The following is a 24528-nucleotide window of genomic DNA, read 5'->3' as shown; positions in this document are numbered from 1 at the left end:
GAATCAGCCCTTTCTTCAGGAGGCTTGGTTCTAAATCAAATCATATATGTCAAGTATCTGCCATCTGCCAGCTTGTCAGTGTCCACTTCGCTTCTGTGAGTGCAGTAGGAAAGGGGCAGGAAGGGAAAGGTGATGCTAATCTCGGTTGTTACCTTCAGTGCCAGGAACAACAGAAAGCAGGGGCGTTTAAGCCCAGGCGACCTTGGTAACTTGATCTGTCACATTCCATGTATTCCAGCCAAGGAGATAAACACTGGTGTATAATGTGAGGAGATGCTTACGTTTACAAAGTGCTTTCACGTTATCTGAGCCTCATCACGTTCTCTACAGGTGAGGAACCTGAGCTTCAGGGAAGGTGGCAACTTGTTTAAGCTTCTCCACTTATTATTTGGCACAACCAAGATGGGATTCTAGATTTTGGGGAGGTCCCAGAGTTCAGCAAGGACTTTGGTGTTTTGTGAACCCAGGTTCCAGCCTCAACTCTGTCACTAACTACATTTGTGGTCTTCTCCAGGCCTCACTTTCCTTTTACATGGGCACAGTCGTACAACTTACTCCCTCAGAGTCTTGGGAGGGTAGAAGGATGTAATGCGTCAGAAGAGCTTGGCAGAGTACCTGCACAGGGGGTAACAGAAAGGGGTAACTGTCAGTGTTAGCTTTATTCTCCACCTGTTAGGAATGGATTTAGCTACAATTAATGGAATAGGAAAGCAATGTTGATTTAAACAAAGAGGGTTACTCTTCTCATATAATTTGAAGGCAGACAGCCTGGGGCTGGCCAGCAGCTGAGTGATAGCTTCAAAAACTATCTTCTTTCATCCCATTCTGGTCTCCACAGTTCATTGATTTGCTGCCTCATGATTGCGTTGTGGCTGCTACAGCTCCATCCATCATGTTTAGGGGAAAGAGGGACAGTACCAGTCATATTTCCCCCCTTTTGAAAGGAAGGCAAAAGCTCTCCCAGAACTCCACCCCCCACCACAGCAGACATCTGCTTTGTCTCACTGGCCGGGCTCTGTCTTCTGAGGATGCAGCACTGCAGGGACACTTGGAAGTGAGCATCTTACTTCATACTTAATTGTCCAGGTGGCAAGGAAGAAGGTGGATGAGAATGGGGTTGAGCTTGAGCCACTTGTATTTGCCGTAGTTCCTTCTGCCTTTCATGGTGCCATTTAAAAAATGTATTTCATTGGTCCTCAAGTGCAGACGGCTCAGTTCATCCTGGTCGTGTGACTATGCACACGAACAGCCAAGCCCCTTGTCTAGACTGATTCCCTTTTCTCACAAAGTGTGTGCCATTTTGTTTCATGTGCATCTATTTTTCTACTTTTTAATTGAAATATAACATATATACACTGAAGTACACAGATATTTCTAGATGGCTCAATGGGTTCTTACTGTTTATGTTTGTGAAGCACCACTCAATCAATATATAGAACATTCCCAGCATTCCAGAACCTTGCTTTTAACCCACTTTGTCAACAGGCCCTCCCAAAGGTAGGCATTAATCTGCCCTCCACCCCTAAAGGCGTGTTTTGCCTGCTCCTTGGCTCCATTATTGGGACCTTGGGCTGTGCCCTTGGGGTGGCGCCTTGTCTTGCCCACCTGTTCTTGCGGGTCCTGATAGCTACCTGACCCCCTGCTGGCTTTGTGCCCAGACTGGGGTAAGCAGCGTGGGAGAACCGGAGGAGCAGAAACGCAAATCTCTTGTCTTCTCTGTGTGAGCATCTTTTCCTCATAAAAACCACCCCCTCTGATTTCTCGAAGAGCTTGCTGGGGCACTGTTCTCTCCAGCACCATATCTGCTTTAAGAGGAATCTCTGGGGAACTTGTCCATTTGCCTTGGATGCTGTCAGCATAAAAGAATTTTCTTGAACACTTCTTCATTTGGAGAGGGTGGAAAAGAGCGTAAGAGAGGGATGCTTTCTGGAAGGACATTTTTAGGCAAAGCAAAAAGCACCAACTAACGACATCATTAAGAATGTGAGCCTGGAAGGCAGGCTTGGGAGAGATTTACAGTCCTCTGTGCTCCTCCCTCCCAGAGTCTCAGTTTAGAGCTCCAGGCCCTAAGAAGCTCACAGCAACTCTCTGTCCTGGGGCTGGGGAAACTGGTTTGAATTCAGAAGACTTCCTTCCCGCCAGGCTGTGGTATCAAAGCCAGCCTGGCTTTCTTTATAGAAATGTTCAACCCCAGGACAAACTTGAGGCATGAATAAAGCTATTGCTTTTCAATGGAGGCTTAAGTGAAGATGAAAGAGACCAGTTACTGCTGCAAGTGTGGTCATGTAGGTAAATCAGGGATCAGGTAGGAAGATGGAAACTACACAGCCAGCTCCAGTGGCTGGTCGCTATCGTCTCTCCTGCTGCTGGTTCAGTCCCAGTGTCTGCTGGGACAATGTGCTGGACTATTTGAAAGAGACTTAACCAGGCCTCTTTGCTGGCAGCTAGAGCACACCACAGAGGGACTGACTTGGCAGGCTGCATCGTCCTCAGCACTTCCATTCATCCAGCACCCTCACACGTTTGTGTCGGTGGGCATATGGGATCAAGTGGGAGAACTGTGGAATCCATGGCCTCTACATCAGATGACCAAACTTGAATTTAGCAATATTTATTGCTAACAACTTTAGAATGTTTTTAAAACTTTATTGAGTAATTTCTGTATCCCCAGTCCTTGCTTGGGGTTCTGCATATTTTATTTCAATTATTCCCCAGAGGACCTGGGAAGCTAGGTAGGGTTATTCCCATTTTGCAAATGAGTAAATTGAAGATTAGAGAATTTAAGTCACCTGCTAGACAGGCAGTAAGATGTGGGATTGAGATCCACCACTAGATCTCTCGGATTCCAGAGGCCATGTTCCTTACACCACCACACTACCCTTTAAAAATATTCCCCTCCTTTCTGTTGTGCCAACAGCTGTCTCAGCCCTTAGCTTCCCCTTACCCCACACACGCTCTTCTGTATTTGTCTAGGAAGTGACTGGTTTGAGGACAGCTAAAAGCTGCAGTCCTTCCCACAGATTTTGATCTTACCAGCTGCTGAAGCTTCACTGTAACACATTTTTACTAAAGGAATTTAAAAAAATATCTGAAACCATAGAGCATAATGGAACACACCCGGATAGATAACAAGGAGACATTTTTCAGTCCTAATGTCAGCATGAATCAAAAGCTGTGGGACCTTGGATGAAGGCTTAATTTCTTAGTGCCTCCGTTTCCCTCATTTGTGAAATGAGGAGGTTGAAGTATATGATTACTGATGTCCCTACCTGTTCTAAAACCACGGGCTTCTATAACTTTGTTTTTGTGATTATAACATGGCTTCGGAGTACAAATATTTCTTAAAGGAGCCTTCCTTACTAAATGCAAATCAAGAGAGGTGGATAACATTGGGGCTTTCAGGATTTTTTGAAAAAGAAAGAAGTTCTTTGCTCTTCCAAGTAAAGCTACATTTTCCATGGCATTTCCTAGTCCATCATTTCCACCCAAAGAAAGGCATATAGGTTCTTAAATAATTCATATTGGAGTTAGGTTCCTTGAGGGTCTGGCAAGCTTTAATCTTGGATAAGATGCTGTAAAATATTGCCAATAGCCAACCACAGGTTGCCAACCCAAATACAAATCCCTCCTTGTTCAATATATAAATGTATAATGTAAACTTTTAAATTATACCTGGTACTATTGAATAGAATTAAGATGCTGTTGAGCAACTCTGAAAGTAAGAAGCAAGATGATATTGTGGTCTAATTAGTTAAGAATGTGTTATATACTTAAAGAAAATTTTACTGCATCATTATAGACCTAATAAAGAGAGAACTGGCCATGTGAGTGACTCAGGATCGTCTGTCATCAGACATGGGCTTAATCCGGAGAAGGTCTTCATGCAGGTTCATTATTTGAAGGTAAGGACATCGAAGTGGCAGAAAACGATTGTTAGGGTGCAGCACTTTTTAGGTTGTCTGTGTAAACAATGAAAATTAGGAACATGGTTGGGGCAAAACAAAAGAATCACCAACACAGTAGTGACACTTGACTGGGTGGTATCTGTCCAGTGATTTAAGCACTTTGTGCCCCAAAAGTGAGGCATGAATCAAAGGAAGTGAAACTGTTCCCTGCTCTGCATCTCCCTTCTCCCTGCTTCATGCCAGTTCTGAAGAGCAGGATCTTATCATTGCTCTCAGGTTTCAGCAAAAATTCGGGAGTAGTGGGGATGTATTTTAAGTTGTAAAGACCTTTTTCTGGACACTGAGGGAGAGAGGAGCTGGGCCCCTCTTCCCTTTTGGGCCACAATGGACATCCAGGCTTCATGAAAACAGAGGGAAAACAAGAGAGTGACGCTATTAGCAGGTGAACTGGGAGCTAAGTAGTCAGTTCCTAACTCCCAGGCCCAACGTTACTGGTGAGTATAAAGGGCAGCTTGGGACGGGTCAGATGGAATATTCTGGATGTGCATAAAATGCTGGTGGGGAAGTTAGAATTGACTGTGTCTGTGTTTTTCTGATGAACCCGTGATAGGCATCTTTTTTTCTTCTTTTTCTTTTCTTCTTCTAGGGCTATTTCCTCCTCCGGTTCCTTGCCAAGAGACTTGGAGATGGCACCTATTTTACATTTTTAAGAAGATTTGTGCACAGATTTCACGGGCAGTTGATTCTTTCCCAGGTAGTTTATGCATTTTCATGAGTCCATGTTATACAATTGGGGGTGTGGCTTGTGAGGACTAGACATGTGACTGTTAAAAAGTAGGGAAAGGTTTACGACTTAATGCAACAGGAAAATCAGCCAGTCAGTGATGTGGACAAGGGAGGTGCTTCTGGAGGGGGATGTCCCCGTAGATTTGGGACAGACTGTAACCTAGAGCAGTCCTAGTAACAGCAGTGTGCATAGTTGAATCCTAAAAATAAAAGCGAACGACCACGTGGGCTCCTCTGCTGGGCACTGTCTTTGTGAGTTGGCTCCTTCTTGTGCTCTTGTCCTGCTTGAATGTCACAGTCAGCCCAGCTGCGCAGACGTGCATCTGCCCTGTTACTCTCCACCTTTGCCCTTTCCGTTACCTTCACTGTCACTGCCGTTATTTATGGGTACATTTTCATTTATGGTTCCATTGATTCTTTCCTATATCTTCCATTCTGTGTGTAAGCTCAACAAGGCCAGACCATGCTCTTTATTTCACCAGCACTTAATACACAGTTGCACACAGTATGGACCCCATATACATTTGATAAACAAATAGATTAATGACAGGATGCATTGAAATATTCAAACAGCCTGGCCACACAGTCAGCAGAGAAAGATAGTGTCAGCTTATGTAGGTGTGGGGTTGAGCGGTATACAGCAAGAAAGCTAATGAAGAGGGAGGGGCTCTGAGAGCTGGAGAACCAGAGACCCAATGTCAGCACAGCATGGACTGCTGGGTGTTTGTGATATTTGATGGTTGTGCCCATTTGGAGTTTGGAAACCACACTGTCCACAGTGTTGCACCTAAGGACGGGCCTGTGTAATCAGAACCCATGTGGAGGAAATAGCATGAGTGCAACAAGAGGAGAGATGACTATACTTCGTCTCTACATCCTTTTTATTCTTTTGGTTGTGGGGAGAGAGGGTCTTCCTAAATACGTACTTGGAAAGGCAATTTGAACACTGGCTCAGAGTCTTACATGTGTGTCTGATTAGCCCAAATTCTTACTACTTAAACCACCTCTCCCCAAGATCCTGCACTGTTACATGAGTGTTATTGCATTTACACTGACTTCCGAGATTGACTTCAGCTTCCATCAGGACACTTGGTGCTCCCTCTGCTGAATCGCTCAAATTTTCTTTTGTTTCTCTCTGTTGAATAGTAGCTTTATTATTTTTTCATAATAGCGTTATTGAGATATAATTCACACACTGTGAAATTCACTCTTACAATGTACCAGTCAGTGGGTTTTCATATATTCACAGGGTTATGCAACCATCACTCCCTCATTTCAGAACAGTCTCATCACCCCCAGAAGAAAGCCCTCCTCCATTTCACAGTCCACATTTCAGCCTGACCCCACCCCTAGGCAACCACTGGCTGCCTTCTGTCTTTATGGATTTGCCGTGTATTCTGGGTTTTTTATGTAAATGGGGTTATATAATGTGTGGCCTTTTGTCACTGGCTTCTTTCATTTAGTATGTTTTTAAGGTTCACATTGTAGCAAGAGTCGGTACTTCATTCCCCTTTCTAATTTTACTTTTTAAATTGTAGAATAACAAAATTTACAATGTTAGCCATTTTTTAAAGTGTATATTTCAGTGCATTAAATACATTCATGTTGTTGTGCAATGTCACCACCACTATTTCCAGAATGTTTTAACTTCCCAAACTGAATCTTGTCTCCATTAAACATTAACTCCACATTCTTCCCTGCCCCTGGCCCCTGCTCCCACCCTTCTACTTTCTGTCTCTGCGAGTTTGATGGCTATAGGAACATCATAGAAGTGGAATCGTACAATATCTGTCCTTTCACGTTTGGCTTATGTCACTGAGCATAATGTCTCAAGTGTCATCCATGTTGTAGCCTGTGTCAGAGTTTCCTTCCTTTTTAAGACTCATTATTTCCTTGCACATTTAGACCACATTTTGTTTACCCATTCATCCATCGATGGACATTTGGGTTGTTTATACCTATGGCTCTTGTGAATAATGCTGCTATGAACATTAGTGTACAAATATCTGAGTCCCTGCTTTCAATTCTTTTGAGTTGAAATATACCGAGAAGTAGAATTGCTGGAGTATACGGTAATTCAATTTTTTGAGGAATTGCCCTAAGTTTTACTACAGTGGCCACACCATTTCAGTCTCATGGACAGTGCACAAAGGTTCCTGTTTCTCCACCTCTCACCGGGACTTGTTTTCTGTGTTCTTGGGAATAGCCATCTAGTAGGTATGAAGTGGTTTCTCCTTGTGGTTCTAATTTGCAATTCTCTGAAAGCTAAAGATGTTGAGCATTTTTTCCCATTTATTAGCCATTTGTATATCTTATTTGGAGAAATGTCTACTTAGATCCTTTGCTGATTTTTATTTAGTTTGTCTTTTATTTTTGAGCTGTAAGAGTACTTTGTATATTCTAGATTTAAGTGCTTTATCAGATATATAATTTGCAAATATTTTATGGATTCTCTTTTCAGTTTTTTGATATTGTCTTCTGTAGCCCAAAGCTTTTAATTTTAATAAAGTCCAGTTTATCTTTTTTCTCTTACGGTTGCTTGCACTGCAAGTGTTACATATTTGAAACCGATGTCTAACTGATGGTCATGAAGATTTACTCAGCTTTTCTCCTCTAAGACTTTTATAGCTTTAGGTCTCATCCATTTTGAGTTAGTTTTTGTACATGGTGTGAGATAGGGGTTCAGCTTCATTCTCCCGCATGTGGATGTCCAGTTGCCTCATGACCATTTGTTGAAAAGGATACTCTTCCCCTCCGCTGCATTGTCTTGGTGCCCTTGTTGAAGCTCAGTTGACCAGGAATATGAGTTTACTTCTAGACTCTCAATTCTATTCAATTAATCTCTGTTTCTTTCCTTATGCCAATACCACACTAAGTTTGGAGATTAATTGCTTTTTCAGCTATCACATACTCATTATAAGAAAAATCCAAGCAATACAGAAATGTACAATGAAGAATGTAACATATCAATCAAAATCCTACCACCCATAAATACCTATAATTAATATTTGGTGAATGTTATTCCAGAAATTGCATTTCTCTATTTCTCTCTCTCTTTCTATATATTATATATGACATACATATATGTATCTGTATGTATATGGGTATAGAGTATGTATGTTATGTGTGTGTGTGTCTATGTATGGTATACACATGTGTATAGATGCAAAGATATATTTAGAAATAATTTTATAAAAACAGGATTATATGTGCTTTTTAATTATGTGTTTTGAATTGTATTTTACTTGAATTTAACAAATTAAAATAAACTAAGGTGAATATAAAGGACTTTCCTGAACTTTAGAAAAATGTAATAAAGATCATTTCCTAAAAGATACTTCTATGGTGAAGAAACATGATTACAAAAAAACTTTAAGAGTTTGATATTATTATTTTTTTATTTTCATCTATGTATTTCATTTTTAGAAAGCCTAAATTTATGCACTTCTGTAAAAGATAAGAAAATCAGCAGTTTTGTACTTTTATTACTTTTCCCAATTCTGAATTTTTCTTAACTTATATTTTTACATAGTTAAAGTTTGTGTTACTTACAGTATGTGCTATAGCCATAATTTTCACAGTTGCATTGTCTTAGCCCTGGATTTAAAGGATTTCAGTATCCACCACCAGTAGCTTACCAGGCTTCTATATTCATGAGTGCTTCATTTTGATTCAATTCTTTGTCAGCTAAATTTCTTTATCAAATTGATGTTCAAGTTGTAGACTTGGTGACTCTGTGATTTCTTGAGTTTTTATAAGCTTGATAATGTTTGCCTGTTACCTTTTATATCTGAATTACAAACTGTTGGGGAAAGTGTTCTTAGGTCTCATGTCCAGTTCCTCAGAACTTTGTGGATATTGCTCATCTGCCTTCTGGCATTAAAGAACTGCTGTTGAAACTTTGAAGTCTGCCTACTTTTTCCTTTTTATACCACCAAGATGACAGAACAGTTCTTTATGTTTGACATTTAGTAATTTAATCAGAAAATTGCTTAGCATCCATGACTTAGCATCTGTATTTTCCTGGAAAACAGTGCACATTTTTAATCTTAGCTTCTGTTCTTCCTTCTTTCAGTGAAATTATATATCTTTGAACACATTGATTTTTTTCCCCCATGCAGCATACTAAATTTCAAAGTTACCAATTATCCTTATGTTATATCATCTTTATCTGTCTATATGAGTTATTTTCTAATTGCTTTTGTCTTTTTGTTCTTCACATCATATGTTTATCTCAAGCAACATTATTTTTATTACTATTGTTTTTATTATATTATTACATTAATGTTTTTCTCTTAATTGCCTGTTTTTTTCCTTGCTGTTCCCATTTTATTAATGCTCCTGTACTGATATTATTTTGGTCGTTCATTTATTTCCTTTGCTTTGAAGTCTCTCCTTTCATCTCATATTGCTGTTTTATCATCTTGTCTTTGAGCTTTCATTTTACTGTTTATATTCTTATGATCTTTTGTTAATTTATTTCACAGTATAAAGCATTCATGGAAAATTTGCTTCTGTTCCTTGGATTATGCTTTCTTCAAGACTGGAATCTTTGTCTTTTATGTTTTGCTTCTTACTTTGTCTCTCTCTTGATTTTTTTTTTTGTATTGGTTTGCATAGTTGATGTACTTTTCTTCTTGCTCGTTTTCAGCATGAGTAGCACTGTCCTGACCTAATTTTATTTATTCTCATGTGTATTGGAACATTATCTTTGATTTCTTTCCCAACTCGCCTTAGACATGTTTTTCTTCCCCTATGAACTACAGTTTGAAGTTTGGATATTATGCATGGAGGGGGTGGAGGGGGAGAGCCCCTCTAGAGCTGTATACAGCCTTTGTTGCAAGAATTTGGCTCTGCTGACTCTTGAAATTTTGTTAAATGTTTCCAGCCAAAAGTCTCTTCACCTTATTTGGTGCTGCTTTTTCCCATTGCAGGTACTCTCGGAATTAATGTTGTTCTTCCACATCAGCTTACAGTTCTAGAACCTGTACAGCTCATCAGAGTGTTATCCTCAGTTTATTTTCAGGTTTTGCTCATCCCTCTGCAAACATTTCTACTCCTCCTCAGACAAAAAAAAAAAAGAAGAAGAAAGATAAAGATATTCCTGTTGTTTTCCAAATGTGTGGGTATTTGAGAGAATTTGCTGGATTTGGGCAATTCACCAGTCCTACTCCTGCTGAGCATGGGTTTGCAGGTGGCGCAGGCGGAGGCTTGGAGGCTGTGTTGGAATCTTATGTTTCTTTCCATAGTTGTCTCTTTTTGAAGTTTATGCCATGAAGCTATATTTCCTCCCTTATTTGGATGCTGTTAGTGAAGGTTTTTCTTTTTTTTAAAGAGTTGTGTTTTTGGTTATATTGCTAGTTATTGGTGAGGAAGGTTATGATCCAGTTTCTTTACTCAGAAGTCCCTCAAATTCTCCTTTTTCCAATTTACTTTTTAGCCCTTTCCCTTCTGAATAGTCCACTTGTCCAGCATTTTGGTATCATCTTTCCAGCCCCAGTGATACTTTTCTCTTGAGCTTATCAATGCCTTCTTCCTGGCCATTTCATTCCATCCCAGTTCTTATCCTGCCAACCCTGTCCTTCTTTCAACATTTTTTATTGTTTTCTGTCTCTTACCCCCCACTCACCCATGACCATGGTAGTTACTCATAAAACATCTGATAGAAATTGTTAATTCTCTGTGATTATCAAGCCAATGTCAGTTTATCCAGTAGAATCTACATGCGCCTCCACTTACTGAATATTTCCACCAGGACTAAAATATAATCAACAAATTAGCCTTGTGCCCAAAGTCAGTGTATTGATTGTAATGCTTAATTTAGTGTTGTTAGGTGTTAATCAAAAAAACTGTCTGGAACTGACCTCATTAGCAGATAGATTATTAGGAGAGTAGGAAATGAAAAAAAAATTCTCAAGGAATATATTTTTTGATTGGGATGTAGGCTTGTAGCAATTTCCAAGGATCCAGGCAAAATCTCATCCCATTCCACTATCAGAATAGCAGGGGTTTTTTTTTTTTTTTTAGGGTTTGTTTTTTGTTCATTTGTTGCCTTTGGTTTTAATCTTTTCTCAAACACACTGTAGAGGTGACAAACTGGGACCTCTAACATTTGTTGCTGACTAACGTTGTCAATAATCCTAGAATCGGCCTTGAAGAAAAGCCCTCCGTGTTCAATTAAGATTTGAAGTTGCTTTTACAAAACTGCCAGAGTTGTTGAAGGAAGTGAGAGTAATAAGAAAGGCCTTTCTTTTTATGTCTTTCTGTCTTTCTGCTGTGGAGAGTCGGGAAGAGCATCTCTCATGAGGGCACTCCATGGACATCTGCCAATTTACAAAAAGAACCAGGAAAGCTAGCATTTTGTGGTTACAGATGGAGTCTAGGAAAGGAATGGGAAGGGTCAGTTGGGTGGATCGCCCTGAGAGATAGTGTGCTGACTGCCTCGGTGGGAGAAGTGTCTCCCTGAGGTGGGTGGACACTGCATTCACATTGCCTGTGGGAACTGTGTCTCAGAGGTGCTGAAGGTGTTAAGTTGCTGTGACCCAGTATGATCCCTGAGACCTGCTGTCCCCAGCATTGGCTGGCAGCCTCTGGCACCCTGCCATGTGGCTACAGGTCTCAGCTCCAAGGCAAGAAGAGGCAGATGGCCACCTGCTAGGGATAGGACAGCTGTCTTTCTTAACAAATGAAGCAGGGTTTCTTGGGGACCTCCTGAACATTTCCTGCCTTCACACAAAACTGTGAAACATTGGCCTTTGCAGTGCTGTAAAGAAAGACCTGATTGTAGTTGGAAAGTGCAAAAGGGCAGAATTAAGGTTAACTCTGAATTTCCTGCTTCTCGTGCAATTAAATTTCTCCCCCTTGCCATTGAGTTAATGTAATTTTCCCCCCAACACACATACATAATTGAGCATAAATTGCTGGACAAATATGGGATATGTTGATATGGACTTTAAGAAGATAAGTGAAAGTAGTAATTAGTTATATTTACAATACTCAGATTTTTAAGAAGCAGGAATACTGTCAGGAAGCCAAGGAGCTATTTGCAAAGTAACCTATTAATATATCAGATTGTGATAAATTAATTTTTAATACAACTTTTCTTACAAAAATAATCAGAATAATAAAAAGAATGACTTTAAGAACCTCAAGCAAAAACAATGATTTGTATTGTAAATATTCCTCGTTTCCTTTCTTGCTGTTGTTTTTTCCCACATACCCATTGCAGGTGCTAGGGAGGACTTCAGATGCAAGGCATGTTTCTCTTTGGGGTTGTCCCATCCCATTTTGACTGCGTGATCCATGGTTTTAATACTAGTTTCTTTGTTTCTTTTTGTAGATAATTATTTTCTATTGAAGGGTAGTTGACACACAGTATTACATTAGTTTCAGGTGTACACCACAGTGATTCAACATTTATATACATGATAATTCTAGGTACCAGCTATCACCATACCAAGTTGTTACAATATTTTGACTACATTCCTTATGCTATACATTACATCCCGGTTACTTATTTATTTTACAGTTGGAAGTGTGTACTTTTTTTTTTTTTGTGAGGGCATCTCTCATATTTATTGATCAAATGGTTGTTAACAACAATGAAATTCTGTATAGGGGAGTCAATGCTCAATGCACAATCATCAATCCACCCCAAGCCTAATTTTCGTCAGTCTCCAATCTTCTGAAGCATAACAAACAAGTTCTTACATGGAGAACAAATTCTTACATAGTGAATAAGTTACATGGTGAACAGTACAAGGGCAGTCATCACAGAAACTTTCGGTTTTGCTCATGCATTATGAACTATAAACAGTCAGTTCAAATATGAATACTCATTTGATTTTTATACTTGATTTATATGTGGATACCACATTTCTCTCTTTATTATTATTATTTTAAATAAAATGCTGAAGTGGTAGGTAGATACAAGATAAAGGTAGAAAACATAGTTTAGTGTTGTAAGAGAGCAAATGTAGATGATCAGGTGTGTGCTTGTAGACTATGTGTTAATCCAAGCTAGACAAGGGCAATAAAACATCCACGTATGCAGAAGATTTCTTTCAGAACAGTGGGGGTGAGGTTCTAAGCCTCACCTCTGTTGATCCCCAATTTCTCACCTGATGGCCCCCCTGCGACTGTGCCTGTCTTAGGTTGTTCTTCCCTTGAGGAATCTTACCCATCTCTGGCTAACCAGTCATCTTCCGGGGCCATACAGGGAAATGTAAAGTTGGTAAGTGAGAGAGAAGCCTTATTGTTTGAGAAGGTTAGCTTTTTACTTCTTTGCATATTTATGCCCTGTGGCTTCTATGCCCAGCATTTGTCTTTAGGTATCTTTACCACTTGGAAGAATTATGATACTCGGGAAATTTGATATGAGGCACGAATTCTATTTAAGGGTTGTAATTAGGAAGGAAGAAGAAAAGCTACAGAAGTAGCAGGTGGAAGAAAACATGGGAAGATTGATTATTTCTTTGACATATCTTCTTGTAGAGTAACTTCAGCACGTATAGGTTTTAAACTACTAATTAAATTGCACACACATATTAACATAATAGGAGTATAGTTACATAACCAAAGCATACCTGTAATTACCATCCATCTCCAGTGAAACCAAGAAAACCAGTTAGGCACCTTAGGCATTTGTGAAAACTTATCTATGATATGGTGGCTATTGTCCAACTGAACTTGAACAGTCTGAGAGAAATCAGACAAATTAAAACAGTCCATTCCTGGGGACTGTTCACATCCCACATGTTCTTTTAACAGTAAATAGTCTGTAGTTGTAAGATTTTGGAGAGCTACAATTTGCAGTTCTCCTAATTCTTGGTTGAGTTCCAACGGTATAGATCCAGTCAAATTTGTTGTTTTACTGTATGCACAGGCCAGCTTAGATATCTCCTTCTTCATTCCCATGGCAAGTCCAGGAACTGGTGGGATGAGTGCATCTACAGCTGTAGCAGTGCGTGGATCTTTGTTGGGGTTTTTTGATGATCATCTTCTGGCATGAGTCTTCCAGAGAGTGCTGATGTTGGAAGTTCTTTTTCATATTGTATCTTAGTTCATTTTCGGGGTAGCCCAATTAGGCTTTGAACCTCTGTATAAACACAAACAGGCCTTTTGCCTACACTTTTATATGCCCTTTATTCCCTTGTGTAGAACTCATTGGAAGTCACCACACAGGAACTGCCTTTTTTTTTTTTTTGGTATCATTAATCTACACTTACATGATGAATATTATGTTTACTAGGCTCTCCCCTATACCAGGTCCCCCCTATAAACCCCTTTACAGTCACTGTCCATCAGCATAGCAAAATGTTGTAGAATCACTACTTGCCTTCTCTGTGTTGTACAGCCCTCCCCTTTCTCCCACCCCCCCATGCATGCTAATCTTAATACCACCCCTCTTCTTCCCCCCCTTATCCCTCCCTACCCAAACATCCTCCCCAGTCCCTTTCCCTTTGGTACCTGTTAGTCCATTCTTGAGTTCTGTGATTCTGCTGCTGTTTTGTTCCTTCAGTTTTTCCTTTGTTCTTATATTCCACAGATGAGTGAGATCATTTGGTATTTCTCTTTCTCCGCTTGGCTTGTTTCACTGAGCATAATACCCTCCAGCTCCATCCATGTTACTGCAAATGGTAGGATTTGCCCTTTTCTTATGGCTGAGTAGTATTCCATTGTGTATATGTACCACATCTTCTTTATCCATTTATCTATCGATGGACATTTAGGTTGCTTCCAATTCTTGGCTATTGTAAATAGTGCTGCGATAATCATAGGGGTGCACTGATCTTTCTCATACTTGATTGCTGCATTCTTAGGGTAAATTCCTAGGAGTGCAATTCCTGGGTCAAATGGTAAGTCTGTTTTGAGCATTTTGATGTACCTCCATACTGCTTTCCACAATGGCTGAACTAACTTACATTCCCACTAGCAGTGTAGGAAGGTTCCCCTTTCTCCACAGCCTCGCCAACATTTGTTGTTGTTTGTCTTTTGGATGGCAGCCATCCTTACTGGTGTGAGGTGATACCTCATTGTAGTTTTAATTTGCATTTCTCTGATAATTAGCAATGTGGAACATCTTTTCATGTGTCTGTTGGCCATCTGTATTTCTTTTTTGGAGAACTGTCTGTTCACTTCCTCTGCCCATTTTTTAATTGGGTTATTTGTTTTTTGTTTGTTGAGGCGGGTGAGCTCTTTATATATTCTGGACGTCAAGCCTTTATCGGATCTGTCATTTTCAAATATATTCTCCCATACTGTAGGATTCCTTTTTGTTCTACTGATGGTGTCTTTTGCTGTACAGAAGCTTTTCAGCTTAATATAGTCCCACTTGTTCAGTTTTTCTGTTGTTTTCCTTGCCCGGGGAGATATGTTCAAGAAGAGGTCACTCATGTTTATGTCTAAGAGGTTTTTGCATATGTTTTCTTCCAAGAGTTTAATGGTTTCATGACTTACATTCAGGTCTTTGATCCATTTTGAGTTTACTTTTGTATATGGGGTTAGACAATGGTCCAGTTTCATTCTCCTACATGTAGCTGTCCAGTTTTGCCAGCACCATCTGTTCAAGAGACTGTCATTTCGCCATTGTATGTCCATGGCTCCTTTATCAAATATTAATTGACCATATATGTCTGGATTAATGTCTGGATTCTCTAGTCTGTTCCATTGGTCTGTGGCTCTGTTCTTGTGCTAGTACCAAATTGTCTTGATTACTATGGCTTTGTAGTAGACCTTTAAGTTGGGGAGCGAGATCCCCCCCACTTTATTCTTCCTTCTCAGGGTTGCATTTACTGTTAGGGGTCTTTGGTTTTTCCATATGAATTTTTGAACTATTTGTTCCAGTTTGTTGAAGAATGCTGTTGGTTATTTAATAGGGAGTGCATCAAATCTGTATATTGCTTTGGGCAGGATGGCCATTTTGACAATATTAATTCTTCCTAGCCACGAGCATGGGATGAGTTTCCATCTGTTAGTGTCCCCTTTAATTTCTCTTAAGAGTGACTTGTAGTTTTCAGAGTATAAGTCTTTCACTTCTTTGGTTAGGTTTATTCCTAGGTATTTTATTTTTTTTTGATGCAATTGTGAAGGGAGTTGTTTTCCTGATTTCTCTTTCTGTTGGTTCATTATTAGTGTATAGGAAAGCCACAGATTTCTGTGTGTTGATTTTGTATCCTGCAGCTTTGCTGTATTCCGATATCAATTCTAGTAGTTTTGGGGTGGAATCTTTAGGGTTTTTCATGTACAGTATCATGTCATCTGCAGATAGTGACAGTTTAACTTCTTATTTACCAATCTGGATTCCTTGTATGTTTTTGTTTTGTCTGATTGCCATGGCTAGGACCTCCAGTACTATGTTAAATAACAGTGGGGAGAGTGGGCATCCCTGTCTAGTTCCTGATCTCAGAGGAAATGCTTTCAGCTTCTCTCTGTTCAATATAGTGTTGGCCGTGGGTTTATCATAGATGGCCTTTATTATGTTGAGGTACTTGCCCTCTATTCCCATTTTGCTGAGAGTTTTTATCATGAATGGATGTTGAACTTTGTCAAATGCTTTTTCAGCATCTATGGAGATGATCATGTGGTTTTTGTCTTTCTTTTTGTTGATGTGGTGGATGATGTTGATGGACTTTCGAATGTTGTACTGTCCTTGCATCCCTGGGATGAATCCCACTTGTCATGGTGTATGATCCTTTTGATGTATTTTTGAATTCGGTTTGCTAATATTTTGTTGAGTATTTTTGCATCTATGTTCATCAGAGATATTGGTCTGTAGTTTTCTTTTTTGGTGGGGTCTTTGCCTGGTTTTGGTATTACGGTGATGTTAGCTTCATAGAATGACTTTGGGAGTATCCCCTCCTCCTCTATTTTTTGGAAAACTTTAAGGAGAATGGGTACTATGTCTTCCCTGTATGTCTGATAAAATTCCAAGGTAAATCCATCTGGCCCGGGGGTTTTGTTCTTTGGTAGTTTTTTGATTACCGCTTCAATTTCATTGCTGGTAATTGGTCTGTTTAGATTTTCTGTTTCTTCCTGGGTCAGTCTTGGAAGGTTGTATTTTTCTAGGAAGTTGTTCATTTCTCCTAGGTTTCCCAACTTGTTAGCATATGTTTTCATAGTATTCTCTAACAATTCTTTGTATTTCTGTGGGGTCTGTTGTGATTTTTCCTTTCTTGTTTCTGATACTGTTGATTTGTGTTGACTCTCTTTTCTTCTTAATAAGTCCGGCTAGAGGCTTATCTATTTTGTTTATTTTCTCGAAGAACCAGCTCTTGGTTTCATTGATTTTTGCTATTGTTTCATTCTTCTCAATTTTATTTATTTCTTCTCTGTTCTTTGTTATGTCCCTCCTTCTGCTGACCTTAGGCCTCATTTGTTCTTCTTTTTCCAATTTCGATAACTGTGACATTAGACCATTCATTTGGGATTGTTCTTCCTTCTTTAAATATGCCTGGATTGCTATATACTTTCCTCTTGAGACTGCTTTCGCTGTGTCACACAGAAGTTGGGGCTTATTGTTGTTGTTGTCATTTGTTTCCATATATTGCTCGATCTCCATTTTGATTTGGTCATTGATCCGTTGATTATTTAGGAGCGTGTTGTTAAGCCTCCATGTGTTTGTGAGCCTTTTTGCTTTCTTTGTATAATTTATTTCTAGTTTTATGCCTTTGTGGTCTGAAAAGTTGGTTGGTAAGATTTCAATCTTTTGGAATTTATTGAGGCTCTTTTTGTGGCCTAGTATGTATTTTATTCTGGAGAATGTTCCATGTGCACTTGAGAAGAATGTGTATCCTGTTGCTTTTGGATGTAGAGTTCTGTAGATGTCAATTAGGTCCATCTGCTCTACTGTGTTGTTCAGTTTTTCCGTGTCCTTACTTATTTTCTGCCCGGTTGATCTATCCTTTGGGGTGAGTTGTGTGTTGAAGTCTCCTAGAATGAATGCATTGCAGTCTATTTCCCCCTTTAGTTCTGTTAGTATTTGTTTCACATATGCTGGTGCTGCTGTGTTGGGTCCATATATATTTAGAATGGTTATATCCTCTTGTTGAACTGAGCCCTTCATCATTATGTAGTGTCCTTCTTTATCTCTTGTTACTTTCTGTGTTTTGAAGTCTATTTTGTCTGATATTAGTACTGCAACCCCTGCTTTCTTCTCACTGTTGTTTGCCTGAAATACGTTTTTCCATCCCTTGACTTTTAGTCTGTACATGTCTTTGGGTTTGAGGTGAGTTTCTTGTAAGCAGCATATAGATGGGTCTTGCTTTTTTATCCATTCTATTACTCTGTGTCTTTTGATTGGTGCATTCAGCCCATTAACATTTAGGGTGACTATTGAAAGATATGTACTTATTGCCATTGCAGGTTTTAAATTCGTGGTTACGAAAGGTTCAAGGTTAGCCTCTTTAGTATCTTACTGCCTAACTTAGCTCACTTATTGAGCTGTTATATACACTGTCTGGAGATTCTTTTCTTCTCTCCCTTCTTATTCCTCCTCCTCCATTCTTCATATGTTGGGTGTTTTGTGCTGTGCTCTTTCTAGGAGTGCTCCCATCTAGAGCAGTCCCTGTAAGATGTCCTGTAGAGGTGGTTTGTGGGAAGCAAATTCCCTCAGCTTTTTTTTGTCTGGGAATTGTTTAATCCCGCCATCATATTTAAATGATAGTTGTGCTGGATACAGTATCCTTGGTTCAAGGCTCTTCTGTTTGATTGCATTAAATATAACATGCCATTCTCTTCTGGCCTGTAGGGTTTCTGTCGAGAAGTCTGATGTTAGCCTGATGGGTTTTCCTTTATAGGTGACCTTTTTCTCTCTAGCTGCCTTTAACACTCTTTCCTTGTCCTTGATCTTTGCCATTTTAATTATTATGTGTCTTGGTGTTGTCCTCCTTGGATCCTTTCTGTTGGGGGTTCTGTGTATTTCCGTGGTCTGTTCGATTATTTCCTCCCCCAGTTTGGGGAAGTTTTCAGCAATTATTTCTTCTAAGATACTTTCCATCTCTTTTCCTCTCTCTTCTTCTTCTGGGACCCCTATAATACGGATATTGTTCCTTTTGGATTGGTCACACAGTTCTCTTAATATTGTTTCATTCCTGGAGATCCTTTTATCTCTCTCTATGTCAGCTTCTATGCGTTCCTGTTCTCTGGTTTCAACTCCATCAATGGCCTCTTGCATCCTATCCATTCTGCTTATAAACCCTTCCAGTGTTTGTTTCATTTCTGCGATCTCCTTTCTGGCATCTGTGATCTCCCTCCGGACTTCATCCCATTTCTCTTGCGTATTTCTCTGCATCTCTGTCAGCATGTTTATGATTCTTATTTTTAATTCTTTGTCGGGAAGGCTGGTTAGGTCTGTCTCCTTCTCTGGTGTTGTCTCTGTGATCTTTGTCTGCCTGTAGCTTTGCCTTTTCATGGTGATAGGAATAGTTTGCAGAGCTGGGACGAATGATGGCTGGAAGAACTTCCCTTCTTGTTGGTTTGTGGCCCTCCTCTCCTGGGAGAACAGCGACCTCTAGTGGCTTGTGCTGGGCAGCTGCGCGCAGACAGGGTTTCTGCTTCCTGCCCGGCTGCTATGGAGTTTATCTCCGCTGTTGCTGTGGGCGTGGCCTGGCTCGGGCAGCTACTCCAAAGTGGTGGAGTCGTGTTGGAGGGGGAGCGGCCGGGAGGCTATTTATCTCCATAAGGGGCCTCCGCGCTCCCTGCTGCCCAGGGGATTAGAGTGCCCAGAAATCCCCAGATTCCCTGCCTCTGGACTAAGTGTCCCGCCCTGCTCCTTAGACTTCCAAAAAGCATCTGCCAAAACAAAATAACGACCACTAAAAAAAAAAAAATTAAAAAAAAATTTTTTAATTAAGTAAATAAATAAATGAAAATGGCTGCTCGTTCATCTTTATTCAATGCCGCCAGCCTCAGGCATCTGCTCACCGGTCTTGCTGCCCTGTTTCCCTAGTATTGGGGTCCCTATCCCTTTAAGACTTCCAAAAAGCGCTTGCCAAAACAAAACAGGGAAAAAAAAAAGTGGCTGCTCGCTTTTCTTATGTCCTCCGGCGCCAGGCCTCCGGTACCCTCTCACCGTTCTTGCTGCCCTATTTCCCTAGTATCCAGGGCCTTGCGCACACACTGTGTCTGCGCTCTGTTCCGGATGGCGGGGTCTGGGTGTTCAGCAGTCCTGGGCTCCGTCTCCCTCCCGCTCTGCCTTTTCATCTCCCGCCGGGAGTTGGGGGGATGGGCGCTCGGGTCCCGCCTGGCCGGGGCTTGTATCTTACCCCCTTTACTGGGCACTGGGTTCTCGCAGGTGTGGATGTGATCTGGATGTTGTCCTGTGTCCTCTGGTCTTTATTCTAGGAAGAGTTGTCTTTTTTTTATTTTCATAGATATATGTGGTTTTGGGAGGAGATTTCCACTGCTCTACTCACGCCGCCATCTTCTCTCCACCCTTAATACTAGTTTTGTTATTCTTTGTATAAACCATTTTAAGTGAAGCTGCAATAGACAGGTAATGCTTAGAAGGAGAACAAGGTTCTGAGAATTCAGTCTTTCATTCATGCTCTTAAATAGGAGAAAGCCTCTGGAGAAATGGGCCTAACACACGGAAGGGGTGGCTGGCTTTGCCTGAGGTTTAGTGCAGTAACAGAGGAGGAACACCTTGTCATGCAAATGGTTAGCAGATTTCCTTTCCTCTGTAATTCCATCTGTTTATAACAGGAAAGTCTCTGCTGCTTCCATCTCCCATGGAGAGTCAGATGGATGTCAGGAGACCCCGGACCCACAGATGCAGCTCGGGGGGGGGGGGTCCTGTTCCCATGTGAAGGGGCACTCATTCAGAAGTGTCATATTTGGTCATCTGGGCTCACACATGGGCTGCTTCTTTGAAGGACCTGTTTTTAAAAATTACTTTCAACTTAGTAAAAGAAAAACTTTGAATGTATATCTTATTTATTGCTTCATGTCATCAAGTCCCTAGAAAGATAAATATTGCTCTTCGTTTCATGTTCTGTATTTATCTCAAATGTATCTGATCAAACCTTCAGATAAATGGAGGGTTATTAGTAGGCTTACCCATCGAATAAAAATGCCAACTCCCAGTTCAATTCAAATTTCAGATAAACAACAAATTTTTTTTAGTGTAAATATGCCTCCAGATTTACTGGGTGTCCTATATTTTATCTGACAAACCTAGCTGAGATGAAGTCAGGATTCCAGAATTAGATGGGCTGAAAAGATTGGTCACCATACTCAAGGTATAAATTAAATATAAATGTGATTTTGAACATTTTCATATGTGAATTTTTTTGGCCTTATGGTATTGTGGTTATGTTTTAAAAGAGTCCTTATCTTCTAGAGATATTTACTGAAACCTTGATTGGTAAAATTTGGTCATGTTTGGGATTCAGTTCTAAGTAATACAAGAGGCAGGTAAGTGGATGGCAGATTGGCTGTGGGTCGATGGGTACGTGAAGGTTAATTATACTCTTGGCTGCTTTTAAGTGTGTTTGAACTTTTCCGTAGCAAAGGAAAATATAGGTGTATGTGTAAATTACTCCTTTAGGTTAAAAAAAATCTATTACTGAAACACCCAAAATGTCAAGCAGTTGAGGATTCGCACAGTGGCAGTAGAAGAGGCTGCAAATGGAGGCAGGGGCTAATGAACCTTTTGGGGATTGGGATATATTTGTTCCTCCACTGGGATATTAATTGTGTTGATTTTGTGTTTATCTTTGCATAGAGCAATGCAAGAAAGTTGCAAGTTAGTTCCCAGCCTCTGGGAGTTGAAACTGTTCAGAATATAGCAGGACCTCTAGGGAAGTTCTGAAGAGGATAACAGGTTAAGTAGAGGGGCTGGTGCCTTGTGCCACGGCCAGCCTTAGCTCTATGCAAAATGAAGTAAACTGTGGGGTCAGGTCAAAATAACAGACCTTACATTTTTTAATTTGTTTGTGGTTTTTACAAAACAAGTCTCTTTAACTGATTGGCCTAAAGTCCTGGTGAATTAATAAATTGAGTATACAGTCTAATAAATCAGCCCAGGTCTCCCTTCCCTAGCAGGTGAGCTCTCAGCAGCTGGAAGCTCTTGGTCTTCAGCATGATTCCAGTCAGAGTTATTTACTGATGGACATCTTTAATGGTTTGCTTTTTTCTTATTCCAGGATTTCCTTCAAATGCTGTTGGAGAACATCCCAGAAGAAAGAAGGTGAGGACCAATTTAGGAATTGAGAGCCCAATTATAATGTTAAAAACAACCCTGCTGTTGTTTGCTGTGTCACAATCTTCCTCTCGTACTAGAGGCGGGGACCTAGCCCAACCAGCAGGGGTCCTGGGATGACCAGCCAGACCTAGACATGGGCCACTTGGATATTGGGAGCCAGGACACATGGCAGACGTCAGGAGCCCCGAGAGTAGTATAGGAGGCAAATCACAGACGCTCTGTGGCTTCAGCTGCTGTGGGAAGAGTGGAGGGAAGTTCTAAAAGTTAGGGTGGCTCTAGTGGATGTGGCTACCCTGTACATGTACACCCAATGTAGACCCAATACAAGGCAGTGCCACTTAATTGAAGGCAAAAAACTAATGTAGTGACAAGAGTCTGGGATTTGGAGTCAGGTTCTTCTAGGTTCTAACCCCAGCTCGGTACGTTTTCCTGCATGAGATTCACCCCTCCAAACTTCAGCTTCCCACTCTGTCTGGCAGGGATTTAGGGAGGGTTAAAGGAGATACTGAATGTGAAAATGAGGTTCTGGGTTAATGACTGGCTTAGTTAAAACAATGATCCTCTCACACGTGTCAGGTGCTGTGTACTAGGTCAGTGCGTGGCAAACTGTGTTGTCCTCAGCACTGACTCATCACCATCAGGGTGACCGTTGTAAGCCAACACTTACTGGGAGGTTCCCGTGTGCAGGCACCTGGTGAATCCTCCAGAGAAGGCTACTGGGTGCATTATGTCTTTTTCCTCTCTGTACCAATAAGACTGAAGTCTGAGGGGCTGAGTGAGCAGCCAGGTGTCTCGCAGCTGTGTGCGGCCAGGCTGGGGCTGGTGCCCAGGCAGCCTGGCTCTGGATCCTCTGCTTATATCCACTGTGTTCCGCAGGAGGAAACTGAGGCTCCCAGAGGTTAGTAACTTTCCAAGACCCCTTCCTTTGGAAGGGAGATGGCGTGGATAGGAACAAGTCTGGCTCTTGCCCATGCTTATTGCAGTACGAGCTTGGTGCCCTGGAAAGGAAAGGGCTTCTCTTCTCTGGAAGCGACCAGTTTTAGTCTGGCTGACTACCTAGAGGGATTCATACAAGAGGTTTAAGACCTACATCAAAGTTTAGAGTAGATTCATTCCAACCCCTTCCTTGTAATTTCCTATCTTAATTTTGGCACTAAAAGGGAATACCCTCAAATAGAATTTCTAGTAGCAAAATTGAGATTCAAATGTTAGAAAGGGCATCTTGAGAAATTAAACATTTCTTTGAAGAAAAGCCAACATTACTTTCCTTTCTGATCCACAGTTCTAGCTATGTTTTTATGCTCATAATACATTTCCAAATGTGGAAATGAATTCTTTCACATAGACACAGCCTTGGGTCCCTGCAAGGCCGACACCTCCATGCTGATGACCTGTCTCATAGGGGTCTTCTGGGTAAGATGTCAGGGCTTTGCTACTGGGGGGTGACAGGCAAATTCAGGGGAGGGGCCAGGGGCCATGAAGACATGGAGATTTTTTTTTTTTGGTATCATTAATCTACAATTACATGAAGAACATTATGTTTACTAGGTTCCCCCCTTCACCAAGTCCCCCCCACATACCCCTTCACAGTCACTGTCCATCTGCATAGTAAGATGCTGTAAAATCACTACTTGTCTTCTCTGTGTTGCCCAGCCCTCCCCATGCCCCCCACGCACTATACATGCTAATTGTAATGCCCCCTTTCTTTTTCCCCGCCCTTGTCCCTCCCTTCCCACCCGTCCTCCCCAGTCCCTTTCCCTTTGGTAACTATTAGTCCATTCTTGGGTTCTTGTGATTCTGCTGCTGTTTTGTTTCTTCAGTTTTTCTTTGTTCTTACACTCCACATATGAGTGAAATCATTTGGTACTTGTCTTTCTCCGCCTGGCTTATTTCACTGAGCATAATACCCTCTAGCTCCATCCATGTTGTTGCAAATGGTAGGATTTTTTTCTTTCTTATGGCTGAATAGTATTCCATTGTGTATATGTACCACCTCTTCTTTATCCATTCATCTACTGATGGACATTAGGTTACTTCCATATCTTGTCTATTGTAAATAGTGCAACGATAAACATAGGGATGCATCTGTCTTTTTCAAACTGGAGTGCTGCATTCTTAGGGTAAATTCCTAGAAGTGGAATTCCTGGGTCAAATGGTAAGTCTCTTTTGAGCATTTTGAGGAACCTCCATACTGCTTTCCACAATGGTTGAACTAATTTACATTCCCACCAGCAGTGTAGGAGGTTGTCCCTTTCTACACAACCTCACCAACATTTGTTGTTGATTGTCTTTTTGATGATGGCGACCCTTACTGGTGTGAGGTGATATCTCATTGTGGTTTTAATTTGCATTTCTCTGATGACAAGTGATGTGTTTCGTGTGTCTGTTGACCATCTGAATTTCTTCTTTAGAGAACTGTCTTTTCAGCTCCTCTGCCCATTTTTTAATTGGATTATTTGCTTTTTGTTTGTTGAGGTGTGTGAGCTCTTTCTATATTTTGGATGTCAACCCTTTATCAGATCTGTCATTTATGAATATATTCTTCCATACTGTAGGATACTGTTTTGTTCTATTGATGGTGTCCTTTGCTGTACAGAAGCTTTTTAGCTTGTTGTAGTCCTACTTGTTCATTTT

General features: G+C 40.7%; 1 protein-coding gene across 16 annotated transcripts in view; it reads left to right on the top strand.

Moving 5' to 3' along the window:
* Window positions 1-24528, top strand: part of AOPEP (aminopeptidase O (putative)) — a 375534-nt gene that overhangs the window by 224348 nt on the left and 126658 nt on the right. For all 16 annotated transcript variants that reach the window (XR_008996479.1, XM_036904363.2, XM_036904360.2 and 13 more), the window contains 3 exons: window positions 3800-3902; window positions 4552-4659; window positions 21836-21879. Coding sequence is in view for 15 of the 16 variants with exons in the window: in XM_036904363.2 (XP_036760258.2) it covers window positions 3800-3902; window positions 4552-4659; window positions 21836-21879 (255 nt within the window). In the remaining variant the exon portion in view is untranslated. The remainder of the gene's footprint in view (window positions 1-3799; window positions 3903-4551; window positions 4660-21835; window positions 21880-24528) is intronic.

This window comes from Manis pentadactyla, chromosome 3, assembly GCF_030020395.1.
Source record: "Manis pentadactyla isolate mManPen7 chromosome 3, mManPen7.hap1, whole genome shotgun sequence".
Lineage (NCBI taxonomy): Eukaryota > Metazoa > Chordata > Mammalia > Pholidota > Manidae > Manis > Manis pentadactyla.
Note: the sequence above shows the minus strand (reverse complement) of the source record. Positions and strands in the feature narration are given on the sequence as shown.